General features: G+C 39.8%; 1 protein-coding gene across 1 annotated transcript in view; it reads right to left on the bottom strand.

Annotated features, from left to right (window-relative positions):
- Positions 1 to 15000, bottom strand: part of LOC106593331 (protein sidekick-1) — a 607750-nt gene that overhangs the window by 117338 nt on the left and 475412 nt on the right. The window contains 3 exon segments of the mRNA XM_045692043.1: positions 3739 to 3889; positions 4724 to 4860; positions 13788 to 13909. Of these exon segments, the coding sequence (XP_045547999.1) occupies positions 3739 to 3889; positions 4724 to 4860; positions 13788 to 13909 (410 nt within the window).

Below are 15000 nucleotides of genomic sequence, written 5' to 3'. Positions count from 1 at the left end.
AGCCCGCTAGCCCTAACAGCCCTAACAGCCCTAACAGTACTAGTAGCTAGCCAGTTAGCCCTAACAGTACTAGTAGCTAGCCAGTTAGCCCTAACAGTACTAGTAACAGTACTAGTAGCTAGCCAGTTAACCCTAACAGCCCTAACAGTACTAGTAGCTAGCCAGTTAGCCCTAACAGTACTAGTAACTGTACTAGTAGCTAGCCAGTTAGCCCTAACAGCCCTAACAGTACTAGTAGCTAGCCAGTTATCCCTAACAGCCCTAACAGTACTAGTAGCTAGCCAGTTAGCCCTAACAGCCCTAACAGTACTAGTAGCTAACCAGTTAGCCCTAACAGTGCTAGTTGCTTGCCAGTTAGCCCTAACAGTGCTAGTAGCTAGCCAGTTAGCCCTAACAGTACTAGTAGCTTGCCAGATAGCCCTAACAGCCCTAACAGTACTAGTAGCTAGCCAGTTAGCCCTAACAGTACTAGTAGCTAGCCAGTTAGCCCTAACAGTACTAGTAGCTAGCCAGTTAGCCCTAACAGTACTAGTAACAGTACTAGTAGTTTGCCAGTTAACCCTAACAGCCCTAACAGTACTAGTAGCTAGCCAGTTAGCCCTAACAGCCCTAACAGTACTAGTAGCTAGCCAGTTAGCCCTAACAGCCCTAACAGTACTAGTAGCTAGCCAGTTAGCCCTAACAGTGCTAGTTGCTTGCCAGTTAGCCCTAACAGTGCTAGTAGCTAGCCAGTTAGCCCTAACAGTACTAGTAGCTTGCCAGATAGCCCTAACAGCCCTAACAGTACTAGTAGCTAGCCAGTTAGCCCTAACAGCCCTAACAGTACTAGTAGCTAGCCAGTTAGCCCTAACAGTACTAGTAGCTATCCAGTTAGCCCTAACAGTACTAGTAACAGTACTAGTAGCTAGCCAGTTAACCCTAACAGCCCTAACAGTACTAGTAGCTAGCCAGTTAGCCCTAACAGTACTAGTAACCGTATTAGTAGCTAGCCAGTTAGCACTAACAACCCTAACAGTACTAGTAGCTAGCCAGTTATCCCTAACAGCCCTAACAGTACTAGTAGCTAGCCAGTTAGCCCTAACAGCCCTAACAGTACTAGTAGCTAACCAGTTAGCCCTAACAGCGCTAGTTGCTTGCCAGTTAGCCCTAACAGTGCTAGTAGCTAGCCAGTTAGCCCTAACAGTACTAGTAGCTTGCCAGATAGCCCTAACAGCCCTAACAGTACTAGTAGCTAGCCAGTTAGCCCTAACAGCCCTAACAGTACTAGTAGCTAGCCAGTTAGCCCTAACAGTACTAGTAGCTAGCCAGTTAGCCCTAACAGTACTAGTAACAGTACTAGTAGCTTGCCAGTTAACCCTAACAGCCCTAACAGTACTAGTAGCTAGCCAGTTAGCCCTAACAGCCCTAACAGTACTAGTAGCTAGCCAGTTAGCCCTATTGACTTATTATGGGCTCGCTATCTACGGAACGTAAGGTGTCAAGATAAAATATTGTAGTCAGGTAACATATACGACGTGAACAGGCAACATTTCATTACGAAGTCGGAGTGAAGTATGCATTTTGAGAAACACCCATTGTCTCTCACACAGACACACAGGCACACAGACACACACACAGAGACACACAGGCACACAGACACACAGGCACACAGACACACACACAGAGACATACAGGCACACAGACACACACACAGAGACACACAGAGACACACAGAGACACACAGACACACAGGCACACAGACACACAGGCACACAGGCACACAGACACACAGACACACAGACACACAGGCACACAGACACACAGACACACAGGCACACAGACACACAGGCACACAGACACACACACAGAGACACACAGGCACACAGACACACACACAGAGACACACAGAGACACACAGGCACACAGACACACAGGCACACAGACACACAGGCACACAGGCACACAGACACACAGACACACAGGCACACAGACACACAGGCACACAGACACACAGACACACAGGCACACAGGCACACAGACACACAGACACACAGGCACACAGACACACACAGAGAGAATGAAAAAGCAAGATCCTGGTTATTTATTTATGTTATTTACAAGCTCATCTTAAAAAACAGTTACTGTTCTCTCTCTTTCTCTCGCTCCCTCTCTCCTCGTGTCTCTGTGTCACCCTCCCTCCCTCCTCCTCTATCCCTTTCTTTCCCTGTCCTCTCTTACTCTCTCCCTCTCTTCTTCCCCCTCTTCCTCCTCTCCTCAATATTTCTGCCATTCTTCCCTCACTCCCTCTCTCTTTATTTCTGTCACCTTACCTTCCGCTCTCTCTCTCTCTCTCTCTCTCTCTGTCCCCGTCTCTCTCTCTCTCTCTCTCTCTCTCTCTCTCTCTCACTGTCCCCCCCTCTCTCTCTCTCTCCCTCCAATGTGTGTGTGTGTGTACGCTCCTAGTGGAAGATGGAGAGAGGGGAGGATAAAGAGAGGTCAGAGCAGAGTGCATCACTCATTCATTTTAACCTCCTTGGTGTGTATGTGTTAGACCTGGGACACCAGGTGAGTGGATCTCAGGCCAATCAGTGCCATTAATCCATTTATCAATTTATCAATTTATCAATTAACCAATTAGTAAATGAACTAGGAGGAAGAAAGGGAAAAAAGCAGCACCAGTGTGGACCTGGAGGCTTGGATTGGAAAAGCTCCGACACTGAGCATAGATTAACACTAGAGCTCCTTATAATGAAGGCTGATAATAGCATTAGCTAACCATTATAATAAAGGCTGATAATAGCATTAGCTAACCATTATAATGAAGGCTGATAATAGCATTAGCTAACCATTATAATAAAGGCTGATAATAGCATTAGCTAACCATTATAAGGAAGGCTGATAATAGCATTAGCTAACCATTATAATAAAGGCTGATAATAGCATTAGCTAACCATTGTAATGAATGCTGATAATAGCATTAGCTAACCATTGTAATGAAGGCTGATAATAGCATTAGCTAACCATTATAATGAAGGCTGATAATAGCATTAGCTAACCGTTGTAATGAAGGCTGATAATAGCATTAGCTAACCATTATAATGCCCCATTAACGCAAGTGTTAAAACACAGGTAAAATCCCATTAGCTGCATCTCAGGTAGCATAGCGTAGCGCTCGGGCTCTTACAGCTTATTTTTCTCATTCCGTCCCTTAAACGGAAAAATACTCTGTTTCCCATTTAGGTTATAAAAGACAGGAGAGAGAGGGGGGAGGGGGGAGAGGGAGAGAGAGAGAGGAATTTGAGAGAGAGAGAGAGAGAGAGAGAGGGAGAGAGAGGGGGAGGGAGAGAGAGAGAAAGAGAGAGGTGGTATTAGAGAGTGAGAGTCGGAGAGAGAGATGGAGAGAGTAAGTAAGGAGACAATTACATTGCAGCTTGTGCTGTTAGCGTTTCGCGCGGTGAATGGGAAACCTGACAGATTAGCATTAGCGGTGATAACCAGGAGAGACGCTGATTACAGCCTGTCACACACTCAACCTACCCAGCCACGCATCGCCGCTGACACACACACACACACACACGCACGCACGCACACACACACACACACAGAGACAAAGAAACTCAGAAGTACTCCTATTCACACACATTCCAGAGCAGTGTGAGGATGTTAAGGTGTGGGTGTGTGTGTGTGTGTGTGCATGCATGCATGCGTGCGTGCGTGCGTGCATGCGTGTGTGTGTGCGTGCGTGTGTGTGTGCCTTACCGCCCAGCGCAGTGTGAGGCTGGTCTGTGTAGCTGTAACCAGGGTGAGGTTGTTGGGGTGTGTATCGGGGGCCGACTGCAGTGTCTGAATCATCCTGGAGGGGGTGCTAGATGGACTGGAGCCCACAATGTTCTCCTGGCGCAATCGGAACCTACACACACACACACACACACACACACACACACACACACACACACACACACACACACACACACACACACACACACACACACACACACACACACACACACACACACACACACACACACACAGATATGCAGTTTCACACTAACAGTAATATGTTTCTCTGTGTAAAAGATGGGGAATCAGAAAATGCACTATCACTCCCAGAAGAGAGCGAGAGACAGAGAGAGAGAGAGACAGAGAGAGAGAGAGGGAGAGAGAAACAGAGAGAGAGGCTAGAGAGAGAGAGAGACAGAGAGAGAGAGACAGAGAGACAGAGAGAGAGAGCGAGAGAGGGCAGAGAGAGAGAGAGAGAGACAGAGACAGAGACAGAGACAGAGACAGAGAGAGACCGAGAGAAGGAGAGAAGGAGAGAGACAGAGAGAGAGCGAGAGAGGGCAGAGAGAGAGAGAGAGAAAGAGAGAGAGAGAGATAGAGACAGACAGAGACAGAGACAAAGAGAGAGAGAGAGAGAGAGACAGAGACAGAGACAGAGACAGAGAGAGAGAGCGAGAGAGGGCAGAGAGAGAGAGAGAAAGAGAGAGAGAGAGGGCAGAGAGAAAGAGAGACAGAGTGCAGGGTGTGAAAGAGGGTTAAAAGGAGGGTAAGGAAACCAGAGGAGTGAATCACTTCATATGGCGTATGATACATCACAGGCTGTGTGTGTGTGTGTGTGTGTGTGTGTGTGTGTGTGTGTGTGTGTGTGTGTGTGTGTGTGTGTGTGTGTGTGTGTGTGTGTGTGTGTGTGTGTGTGTGTGTGTGTGTGTGTGTGTGTGTGTGTGTGTGTGTGTGTGTTCTCTACCTGTACAGTGTGAAGGGGAGGAGGTCTGGTATTTCCAGTGTGTCTACATCAGGCTGCTTCTCTCTGTTCTCTCTCTCATACACGACTCTCCACTCCTCCTCCTTCCCATCCCTCTCTCCACCTCTCTCTCTCACCACCTATAGGAGAACGCAATAGGTGAAGATGCAATCAGAATATAACATAACTTAGATCATCACTTAGAACATCAGTTACAACATATCTTAGAACATCACTTAGAACATCAGAACATCAGTTAGAACATAACTTAGAACATCACTTAGAACATCAAAACATCAGTTAGAACCTTAACTTAGAACATCACTTAGAACATCAGAACATCAGTTAGAACATAAATTAGAACATCACTTAGAACATCACTTTGAAGTGTTATTTTTAATAAAGTATGTTATAAAAGCAGGAAACATCAGGGGCCATGTTTATAGAGTCTCACAGTGCTGATTAGGGCTGTGGCGGTCATGACATTTGGTTCTCCCATCTCCACAGAGGAAGCTCTGTCAGAGTTAGGGCTGTGGCGGTCATGACATTTGGTTCTCCCATCTCCACAGAGGAACTCTGGAGCTCTGTCAGAGTTAGGGCTGTGGTGGTCATGAAATTTTGTCAGCTGGTGATTGTCAAGCAAATAACTGCCGGTCATATGGTAATTGACCAGTAATTAACATAAACACCTTTAGCATCTCCTGGCTTCCACACACAGCCTACAAGCCACTGATGTAGACCTTTGGAAGACCAACTTTAAAAAAGTCTAATAAATCCATGTTATATAGTCCAGACCGTCACAATACATCCATATTATATAGCCCAGACCGTCATAATAAATCCATGTTATATAGCCCAGACCGTCATAATAAATCCATGTTATATAGTCCAGACCGTCATAATAAATCCATGTTATATAGTCCAGACCGTCATAATAAATCCATGTTATATAGTCCAGACCGTCATAATAAATCCATGTTATATAGTCCAGACCGTCATAATAAATCCATGATATATAGTCCAGACCGTCATAATAAATCCATGTTATATAGTCCAGACCGTCATAATAATCCATGTTATATAGTCCAGACCGTCATAACAAATCCATGTTATATAGTCCAGACCGTCACAATAAATCCATGTTATATAGTCCAGACCGTCATAATAAATCCATGTTATATAGTCCAGACCGTCATAATAAATCCATGCTATATAGCCCAGACCGTCATAATAAATCCATGTTATATAGTCCAGACCGTCATAATAAATCCATGTTATATAGTCCAGACCGTCATAATAAATCCATGTTATATAGTCCAGACCGTCATAATAAATCCATGTTATATAGTCCAGACCGTCATAATAAATCCATGTTATATAGTCCAGACCGTCATAATAAATCCATGTTATATAGTCCAGACCGTCATAATAAATCCATGTTATATAGTCCAGACCGTCATAACAAATCCATGTTATATAGTCCAGACCGTCACAATAAATCCATGTTATATAGTCCAGACCGTCATAATAAATCCATGTTATATAGTCCAGACCGTCATAATAAATCCATGCTATATAGCACAGACCGTCATAATAAATCCATGTTATATAGTCCAGACCGTCATAATAAATCCATGTTATATAGTCCAGACCGTCATAATAAATCAATGTTATATAGTCCAGACCGTCATAAAAAATCCATGTTATATAGTCCAGACCGTCATAATAAATCCATGTTATATAGTCCAGACCGTCATAATAAATCCATGTTATATAGTCCAGACCGTCATAAGAAATCCATGTTATATAGTCCAGACCGTCATAATAAATCCATGTAATATAGCCCAGACCGTCATAATAAATCCATGTTAAATAGTCCAGACCGTCATAATAATTCCATGTTATATAGTCCAGACCGTCATAATAAATCCATGTTATATAGTCCAGACCGTCATAATAAATCCATGTTATATAGTCCAGACCGTCATAATAAATCCATGTTATATAGTCCAGACCGTCATAATAAATCCATGTAATATAGTCCAGACCGTCATAATAAATCCATGTTATATAGTCCAGACCGTCATAATAAATCCACGTTATATAGTCCAGACCGTCATAATAAATCCATGTTATATAGTCCAGACCGTCACAATAAATCCATGTTATATAGTCCAGACCGTCATAATAAATCCATGTTATATAGTCCAGACCGTCATAATAAATCCATGTTAAATAGTCCAGACCGTCATAATAAATCCATGTTATATAGTCCAGACCGTCATAATAAATCCATGTTATATAGTCCAGACCGTCATAATAAATCCATGCTATATAGTCCAGACCGTCACAATACATCCATATTATATAGTCCAGACCGTCATAATAAATCCATGTTATATAGTCCAGACCGTCATAATAAATCCATGTTATATAGCCCAGACCGTCATAATAAATCCATGTTATATAGTCCAGACAGTCATATTAAATCCATGTTATATAGTCCAGACCGTCATAATAAATCCATGTTATATAGTCCAGACAGTCATAATAAATCCATGTTATATAGTCCAGACCGTCATAATAAATCCATGTTATATAGCCCAGACCGTCATAATAAATCCATGATATATAGTCCAGACCATCATAATAAATCCATGTTATATAGTCCAGACCGTCATAATAAATCCATGTTATATAGTCCAGACCGTCATAATAAATCCATGTTATATAGCCCAGACCATCATAATAAATCCATGTTAAATAGTCCAGACCGTCATAATAAATCCATGTTATATAGTCCAGACAGTCATAATAAATCCATGTTATATAGTCCAGACCGTCATAATAAATCCATGTTATATAGTCCAGACCGTCATAATAAATCCATGTTATATAGTCCAGACCGTCATAATAAATCCATGTTATATAGTCCAGACCGTCATAATAAATCCATGTTATATTGTCCAGACCGTCATAACAAATCCATGTTATATAGTCCAGACCGTCACAATAAATCCATGTTATATAGTCCAGACCGTCATAATAAATCCATGTTATATAGTCCAGACCGTCATAATAAATCCATGCTATATAGCCCAGACCGTCATAATAAATCCATGTTATATAGTCCAGACCGTCATAATAAATCCATGTTATATAGTCCAGACCGTCATAATAAATCCATGTTATATAGTCCAGACCGTCATGATAAATCCATGTTATATAGTCCAGACCGTCATAATAAATCCATGTTATATAGTCCAGACCGTCATAAGAAATCCATGTTATATAGTCCAGACCGTCATAATAAATCCATGTAATATAGCCCAGACCGTCATAATAAATCCATGTTAAATAGTCCAGACCGTCATAATAATTCCATGTTATATAGTCCAGACCGTCATAATAAATCCATGTTATATAGTCCAGACCGTCATAATAAATCCATGTTATATAGTCCAGATCGTCATAATAAATCCATGTTATATAGTCCAGACCGTCATAATAAATCCATGTAATATAGTCCAGACCGTCATAATAAATCCATGTTATATAGTCCAGACCGTCATAATAAATCCATGTTATATAGTCCAGACAGTCATAATAAATCCATGTTATATAGTCCAGACCGTCACAATAAATCCATGTTATATAGTCCAGACCGTCATAATAAATCCATGTTATATAGTCCAGACCGTCATAATAAATCCATGTTAAATAGTCCAGACCATCATAATAAATCCATGTTATATAGTCCAGACCGTCATAATAAATCCATGTTATATAGTCCAGACCGTCATAATAAATCCATGCTATATAGTCCAGACCGTCACAATACATCCATATTATATAGTCCAGACCGTCATAATAAATCCATGTTATATAGTCCAGACCGTCATAATAAATCCATGTTATATAGCCCAGACCGTCATAATAAATCCATGTCATATAGTCCAGACAGTCATAATAAATCCATGTTATATAGTCCAGACCGTCATAATAAATCCATGTTATATAGCCCAGACCGTCATAATAAATCCATGTTATATAGTCCAGACCGTCATAATAAATCCATGTTATATAGTCCAGACCGTCATAATAAATCCATGTTATATAGTCCAGACCGTCATAATAAATCCATGTTATATAGACCAGACCGTCATAATAAATCCATGTTAAATAGTCCAGACCGTCATAATAAATCCATGTTAAATAGTCCAGACCGTCATAATAAATCCATGTTATGTAGCCCAGACCGTCATAATAAATCCATGTTATATAGTCCAGAACGTCATAATAAATCCATGTTATATAGTCCAGACCGTCATAATAAATCCATGTTATATAGTCCAGACCGTCATAATAAATCCATGTTATATAGCCCAGACCGTCATAATAAATCCATTTTATATAGTCCAGACCGTCATAATAAATCCATGTTATATAGTCCAGACCGTCATAATAAATCCATGTTATATAGTCCAGACCGTCATAATAAATCCATGTTATATAGTCCAGACCGTCATAATAAATCCATGTTATATAGTCCAGACCGTCATAATAAATCCATGTTATATAGTCCAGACCGTCATAACAAATCCATGTTATATAGTCCAGACCGTCACAATAAATCCATGTTATATAGTCCAGACCGTCATAATAAATCCATGTTATATAGTCCAGACCGTCATAATAAATCCATGCTATATAGCCCAGACCGTCATAATAAATCCATGTTATATAGTCCAGACCGTCATAATAAATCCATGTTATATAGTCCAGACCGTCATAATAAATCCATGTTATATAGTCCAGAACGTCATAATAAATCCATGTTATATAGTCCAGACCGTCATAGGAAATCCATGTTATATAGTCCAGACCGTCATAATAAATCCATGTAATATAGCCCAGACCGTCATAATAAATCCATGTTAAATAGTCCAGACCGTCATAATAATTCCATGTTATATAGTCGAGACCGTCATAATAAATCCATGTTATATAGTCCAGACCGTCATAATAAATCCATGTTATATAGTCCAGACCGTCATAATAAATCCATGTTATATAGTCCAGACCGTCATAATAAATCCATGTTGTATAGTCCAGACCGTCATAATAAATCCATGTTATATAGTCCAGACCGTCACAATAAATCCATGTTATATAGTCCAGACCGTCATAATAAATCCATGTTATATAGTCCAGACCGTCATAATAAATCCATGTTAAATAGTCCAGACTGTCATAATAAATCCATGTTATATAGTCCAGACCGTCATAATAAATCCATGTTATATAGTCCAGACCGTCATAATAAATCCATGCTATATAGTCCAGACCGTCAAAATACATCCATATTATATAGTCCAGACCGTCATAATAAATCCATGTTATATAGTCCAGACCGTCATAATAAATCCATGTTATATAGCCCAGACCGTCATAATAAATCCATGTTATATAGTCCAGACAGTCATAATAAATCCATGTTATATAGTCCAGACCGTCATAATAAATCCATGTTATATAGCCCAGACCGTCATAATAAATCCATGTTATATAGCCCAGACCGTCATAATAAATCCGTGTTATATAGTCCAGACAGTCATAATAAATCCATGTTATATAGTCCAGACCGTCATAATAAATCCATGTTATATAGTCCAGACCATCATAATAAATCCATGTTATATAGCCCAGACCGTCATAATAAATCCATGTTAAATAGTCCAGACGTCATAATAAATCCATGTTATATAGTCCAGACCGTCATAATAAATCCATGTTATATAGTCCAGACCGTCATAATAAATCCATGTTATATAGCCCAGACCGTCATAATAAATCCATGTTATATAGTCCAGAACGTCATAATAAATCCATGTTATATAGTCCAGACCGTCATAATAAATCCATGTTATATAGTCCAGACCGTCATAATAAATCCATGTTATATAGCCCAGACCGTCATAATAAATCCATGTTATATAGTCCAGACCGTCATAATAAATCCATGTTATATAGTCCAGACCGTCATAATAAATCCATGTTATATAGTCCAGACCGTCACAATAAATCCATGTTATATAGTCCAGACCGTCATAATAAATCGATGTTATATAGTCCAGACCGTCATAATAAATCGATGTAATATAGTCCAGACCGTCATAATAAACCCATGTTATATAGTCCAGACCGTCATAATAAATCCATGTTATATAGTCCAGACCGTCATAATAAATCCATGTAATATAGTCCAGACCGTCATAATAAACCCATGTTATATAGCCCAGACCGTCATAATAAATCCATGTAATATAGTCCAGACAGTCATAATAAATCCATGTTATATAGTCCAGACCGTCATAATAAATCCATGTTATATAGCCCAGACCGTCATAATAAATCCATGTTATATAGCCCAGACCGTCATAATAAATCCATGTTATATAGTCCAGACAGTCATAATAAATCCATGTTATATAGTCCAGACCGTCATAATAAATCCATGTTATATAGTCCAGACCGTCATAATAAATCCATGTTATATAGCCCAGACCGTCATAATAAATCCATGTTAAATAGTCCAGACCGTCATAATAAATCCATGTTATATAGTCCAGACCGTCATAATAAATCCATGTTATATAGTCCAGACCGTCATAATAAATCCATGTTATATAGCCCAGACCGTCATAATAAATCCATGTTATATAGTCCAGAACGTCATAATAAATCCATGTTATATAGTCCAGACCGTCATAATAAATCCATGTTATATAGTCCAGACCGTCATAATAAATCCATGTTATATAGCCCAGACCGTCATAATAAATCCATGTTATATAGTCCAGACCGTCATAATAAATCCATGTTATATAGTCCAGACCGTCATAATAAATCCATGTTATATAGTCCAGACCGTCACAATAAATCCATGTTATATAGTCCAGACCGTCATAATAAATCGATGTTATATAGTCCAGACCGTCATAATAAATCGATGTAATATAGTCCAGACTGTCATAATAAACCCATGTTATATAGTCCAGACCGTCATAATAAATCCATGTTATATAGTCCAGACCGTCATAATAAATCCATGTAATATAGTCCAGACCGTCATAATAAACCCATGTTATATAGCCCAGACCGTCATAATAAATCCATGTAATATAGTCCAGACCGTCACAATAAATCCATGTTATATAGTCCAGACCGTCACAATAAATCCATGTTATATAGCCCAGACCGTCATAATAAATCCATGTTATATAGTCCAGACCGTCATAATAAATCCATGTAATATAGTCCAGACCGTCATAATAAATCCATGTTATATAGTCCAGACCGTCATAATAAATCCATGTTATATAGTCCAGACCGTCATAATAAATCCATGTAATATAGTCCAGACCGTCATAATAAACCCATGTTATATAGTCCAGACCGTCATAATAAATCCATGTTATATAGTCCAGACCGTCATAATAAATCCATGTTATATAGCCCAGACCGTCATAATAAATCCATGTAATATAGCCCAGACCGTCATAATAAATCCATGTTATATAGTCCAGACAGTCACAATAAATCCATGTTATATAGTCCAGACCGTCATAATAAACCCATGTTATATAGCCCAGACCGTCATAATAAATCCATGTTATATAGTCCAGACCGTCATAATAAATCCATGTTATATAGTCCAGACCGTCACAATACATCCATATTATATAGCCCAGACCGTCATAATAAATCCATGTTATATAGCCCAGACCGTCATAATAAATCCATGTTAAATAGTCCAGACCGTCATAATAAATCCATGTTATATAGTCCAGACCGTCATAATAAATCCATGTTATATAGTCCAGACCGTCATAATAAATCCATGTTATATAGTCCAGACCGTCATAATAAATCCATGTTATATAGTCCAGACCGTCATAATAAATCCATGTTATATAGTCCAGACCGTCATAATAAATCCATGTTATATAGTCCAGACCGTCATAATAAATCCATGTTATATAGTCCAGACCGTCATAATAAATCCATGTTATATAGTCCAGACCGTCATAATAAATCCATGTTATATAGTCCAGACCGTCATAATAAATCCATGTTATATAGTCCAGACCGTCATAATAAATCCATGTTATATAGCCCAGACCGTCATAATAAATCCATGTTATATAGTCCAGACCGTCACAATAAATCCATGTTATATAGTCCAGACCGTCACAATAAATCCATGTTATATAGTCCAGACCGTCATAATAAATCCATGTTATATAGTCCAGACCGTCATAATAAATCCATGTTATATAGTCCAGACCGTCATAATAAATCCATGTAATATAGTCCAGACCGTCATAATAAATCCATGTTATATAGCCCAGACCGTCATAATAAATCCATGTTATATAGCCCAGACCGTCATAATAAATCCATGTTAAATAGCCCAGACCGTCACAATAAATCCATGATTCATTTTTAGACAAGTCTAAAGAAACATGATATGGTATTTGACCTAGATAGTTTGTGTGTATGCATTGATATGTAGTCTACGTGTGCCTTTTACAAAATGTATGTAGTTCTGTCCTCGAGCTGTTCTTGTCTGATGATGTTCTGTATTATGTCATTCTGTATTATGTTTCATGTTTTGTGTGGACCCCAGGAAGAGTAGCTGCTGCTTTTGCAACGGCTAATGGGGATCCAAATAAAATACCAAATACCAAACATGGAGAAAATGTAGTCTATTTCAGAAGAGCGGAATAACATACTGTAACGGCCCCAGTGCTGATCTAGGATCAGATCCTCCCCCTGTCCATGTAACAGTATTCACTATGATGTAAACATCTGATTCTGTAACAGCTCTCCTTCTCTGAGACTCTTTGTGCCCTGGATACTCCGTGTATATACGGGTCCAGGGAAGACCTACTAATATTAGCTTTGTAGCTAACTGTGAAATTACTGCTCTGGATTTAGTTAAATGTTCAAACTTTCTAGCTGGATACTAGCTTCATATCTACAGTAACAGTGAAATACTGACCTGTCCTTCTACGATCCATTTGGAGATGACCGTCTTCCCATCGCTGCCGGGGCGGAACCTTAGTGTGGCGGAGCGAGGGCTGATGTTGGAGATGACCAGGTTAGAAGGCACACCAGGAAGCTCTGAGACACAGACACAACAACAGGTTAGAGGACACACCAGGAAGCTCTGAGACACAGACACAACAACAGGTTAGAGGACACACCAGGAAGCTCTGAGACACAGACACAACAACAGGTTAGAGGACACACCAGGAAGCTCTGAGACACAGACACAACAACAGGTTAGAGGACACACCAGGAAGCTCTGAGACACAGACACAACAACAGGTTAGAGGACATACCAGGAAGCTCTGAGACACAGACACAACAACAGGTTAGAGGGCACACCAGGAAGCTCTGAGACACAGACACAACAACAGGTTAGAGGACACACCAGGAAGCTCTGAGACACAGACACAACAACAGGTTAGAGGACACACCAGGAAGCTCTGAGACACAGACACAACAACAGGTTAGAGGACACACCAGGAAGCTCTGAGACACAGACACAACAACAGGTTAGAGGACACACCAGGAAGCTCTGAGACACAGACACAACAACAGGTTAGAGGACACACCAGGAAGCTCTCTCTTGCTCCTTATCTCTACAAACCTCACTCTCTTTCTTTCTCAGACTCTCTCTTTCTCTCTGTCTCTCGCCAAACCGCTCTCTCTCTCTGGCTTTCTTTCTGCCTCTATTCTGTTTCCCTTAGTTTCTCTCTGTTTCCCTCAATCTTTTCTATTGTTCTTTTCTCTCTAATGACTTAGCTATTTGTGGTTTATAAGGGGTGATAATGACTTAGCTATTTGTGGTTAGTAAGGGTTAATAATGACTTAGCTATTTGTGGTTAATCAGGGTGATAATGACTTAGCTATTTGTGGTTAATCAGGATGATAATGACTTAGCTATTTGTGGTTAATAAGGGTAATAATGACTTAGCTATTTGTGGTTAATAAGGGTTAATAATGACTTAGCTATTTGTGGTTAATAAGGGTGATAATGACTTAGCTATTTGTGGTTAATAAGGGTTAATAATGACTTAGCTATTTGTGGTTAATCAGGGTGATAATGACTGCAACTTGGCCTTTGTCCAACGTCTTCCTCTCTCTCGCGCAGACACACAGACACAGAGACACAGAGACACAGAGACACACAGACACACAGACACAGA

This window comes from Salmo salar, chromosome ssa12, assembly GCF_905237065.1.
Source record: "Salmo salar chromosome ssa12, Ssal_v3.1, whole genome shotgun sequence".
Taxonomy (NCBI): Eukaryota; Metazoa; Chordata; class Actinopteri; order Salmoniformes; family Salmonidae; genus Salmo; species Salmo salar.
Note: the sequence above shows the minus strand (reverse complement) of the source record. Positions and strands in the feature narration are given on the sequence as shown.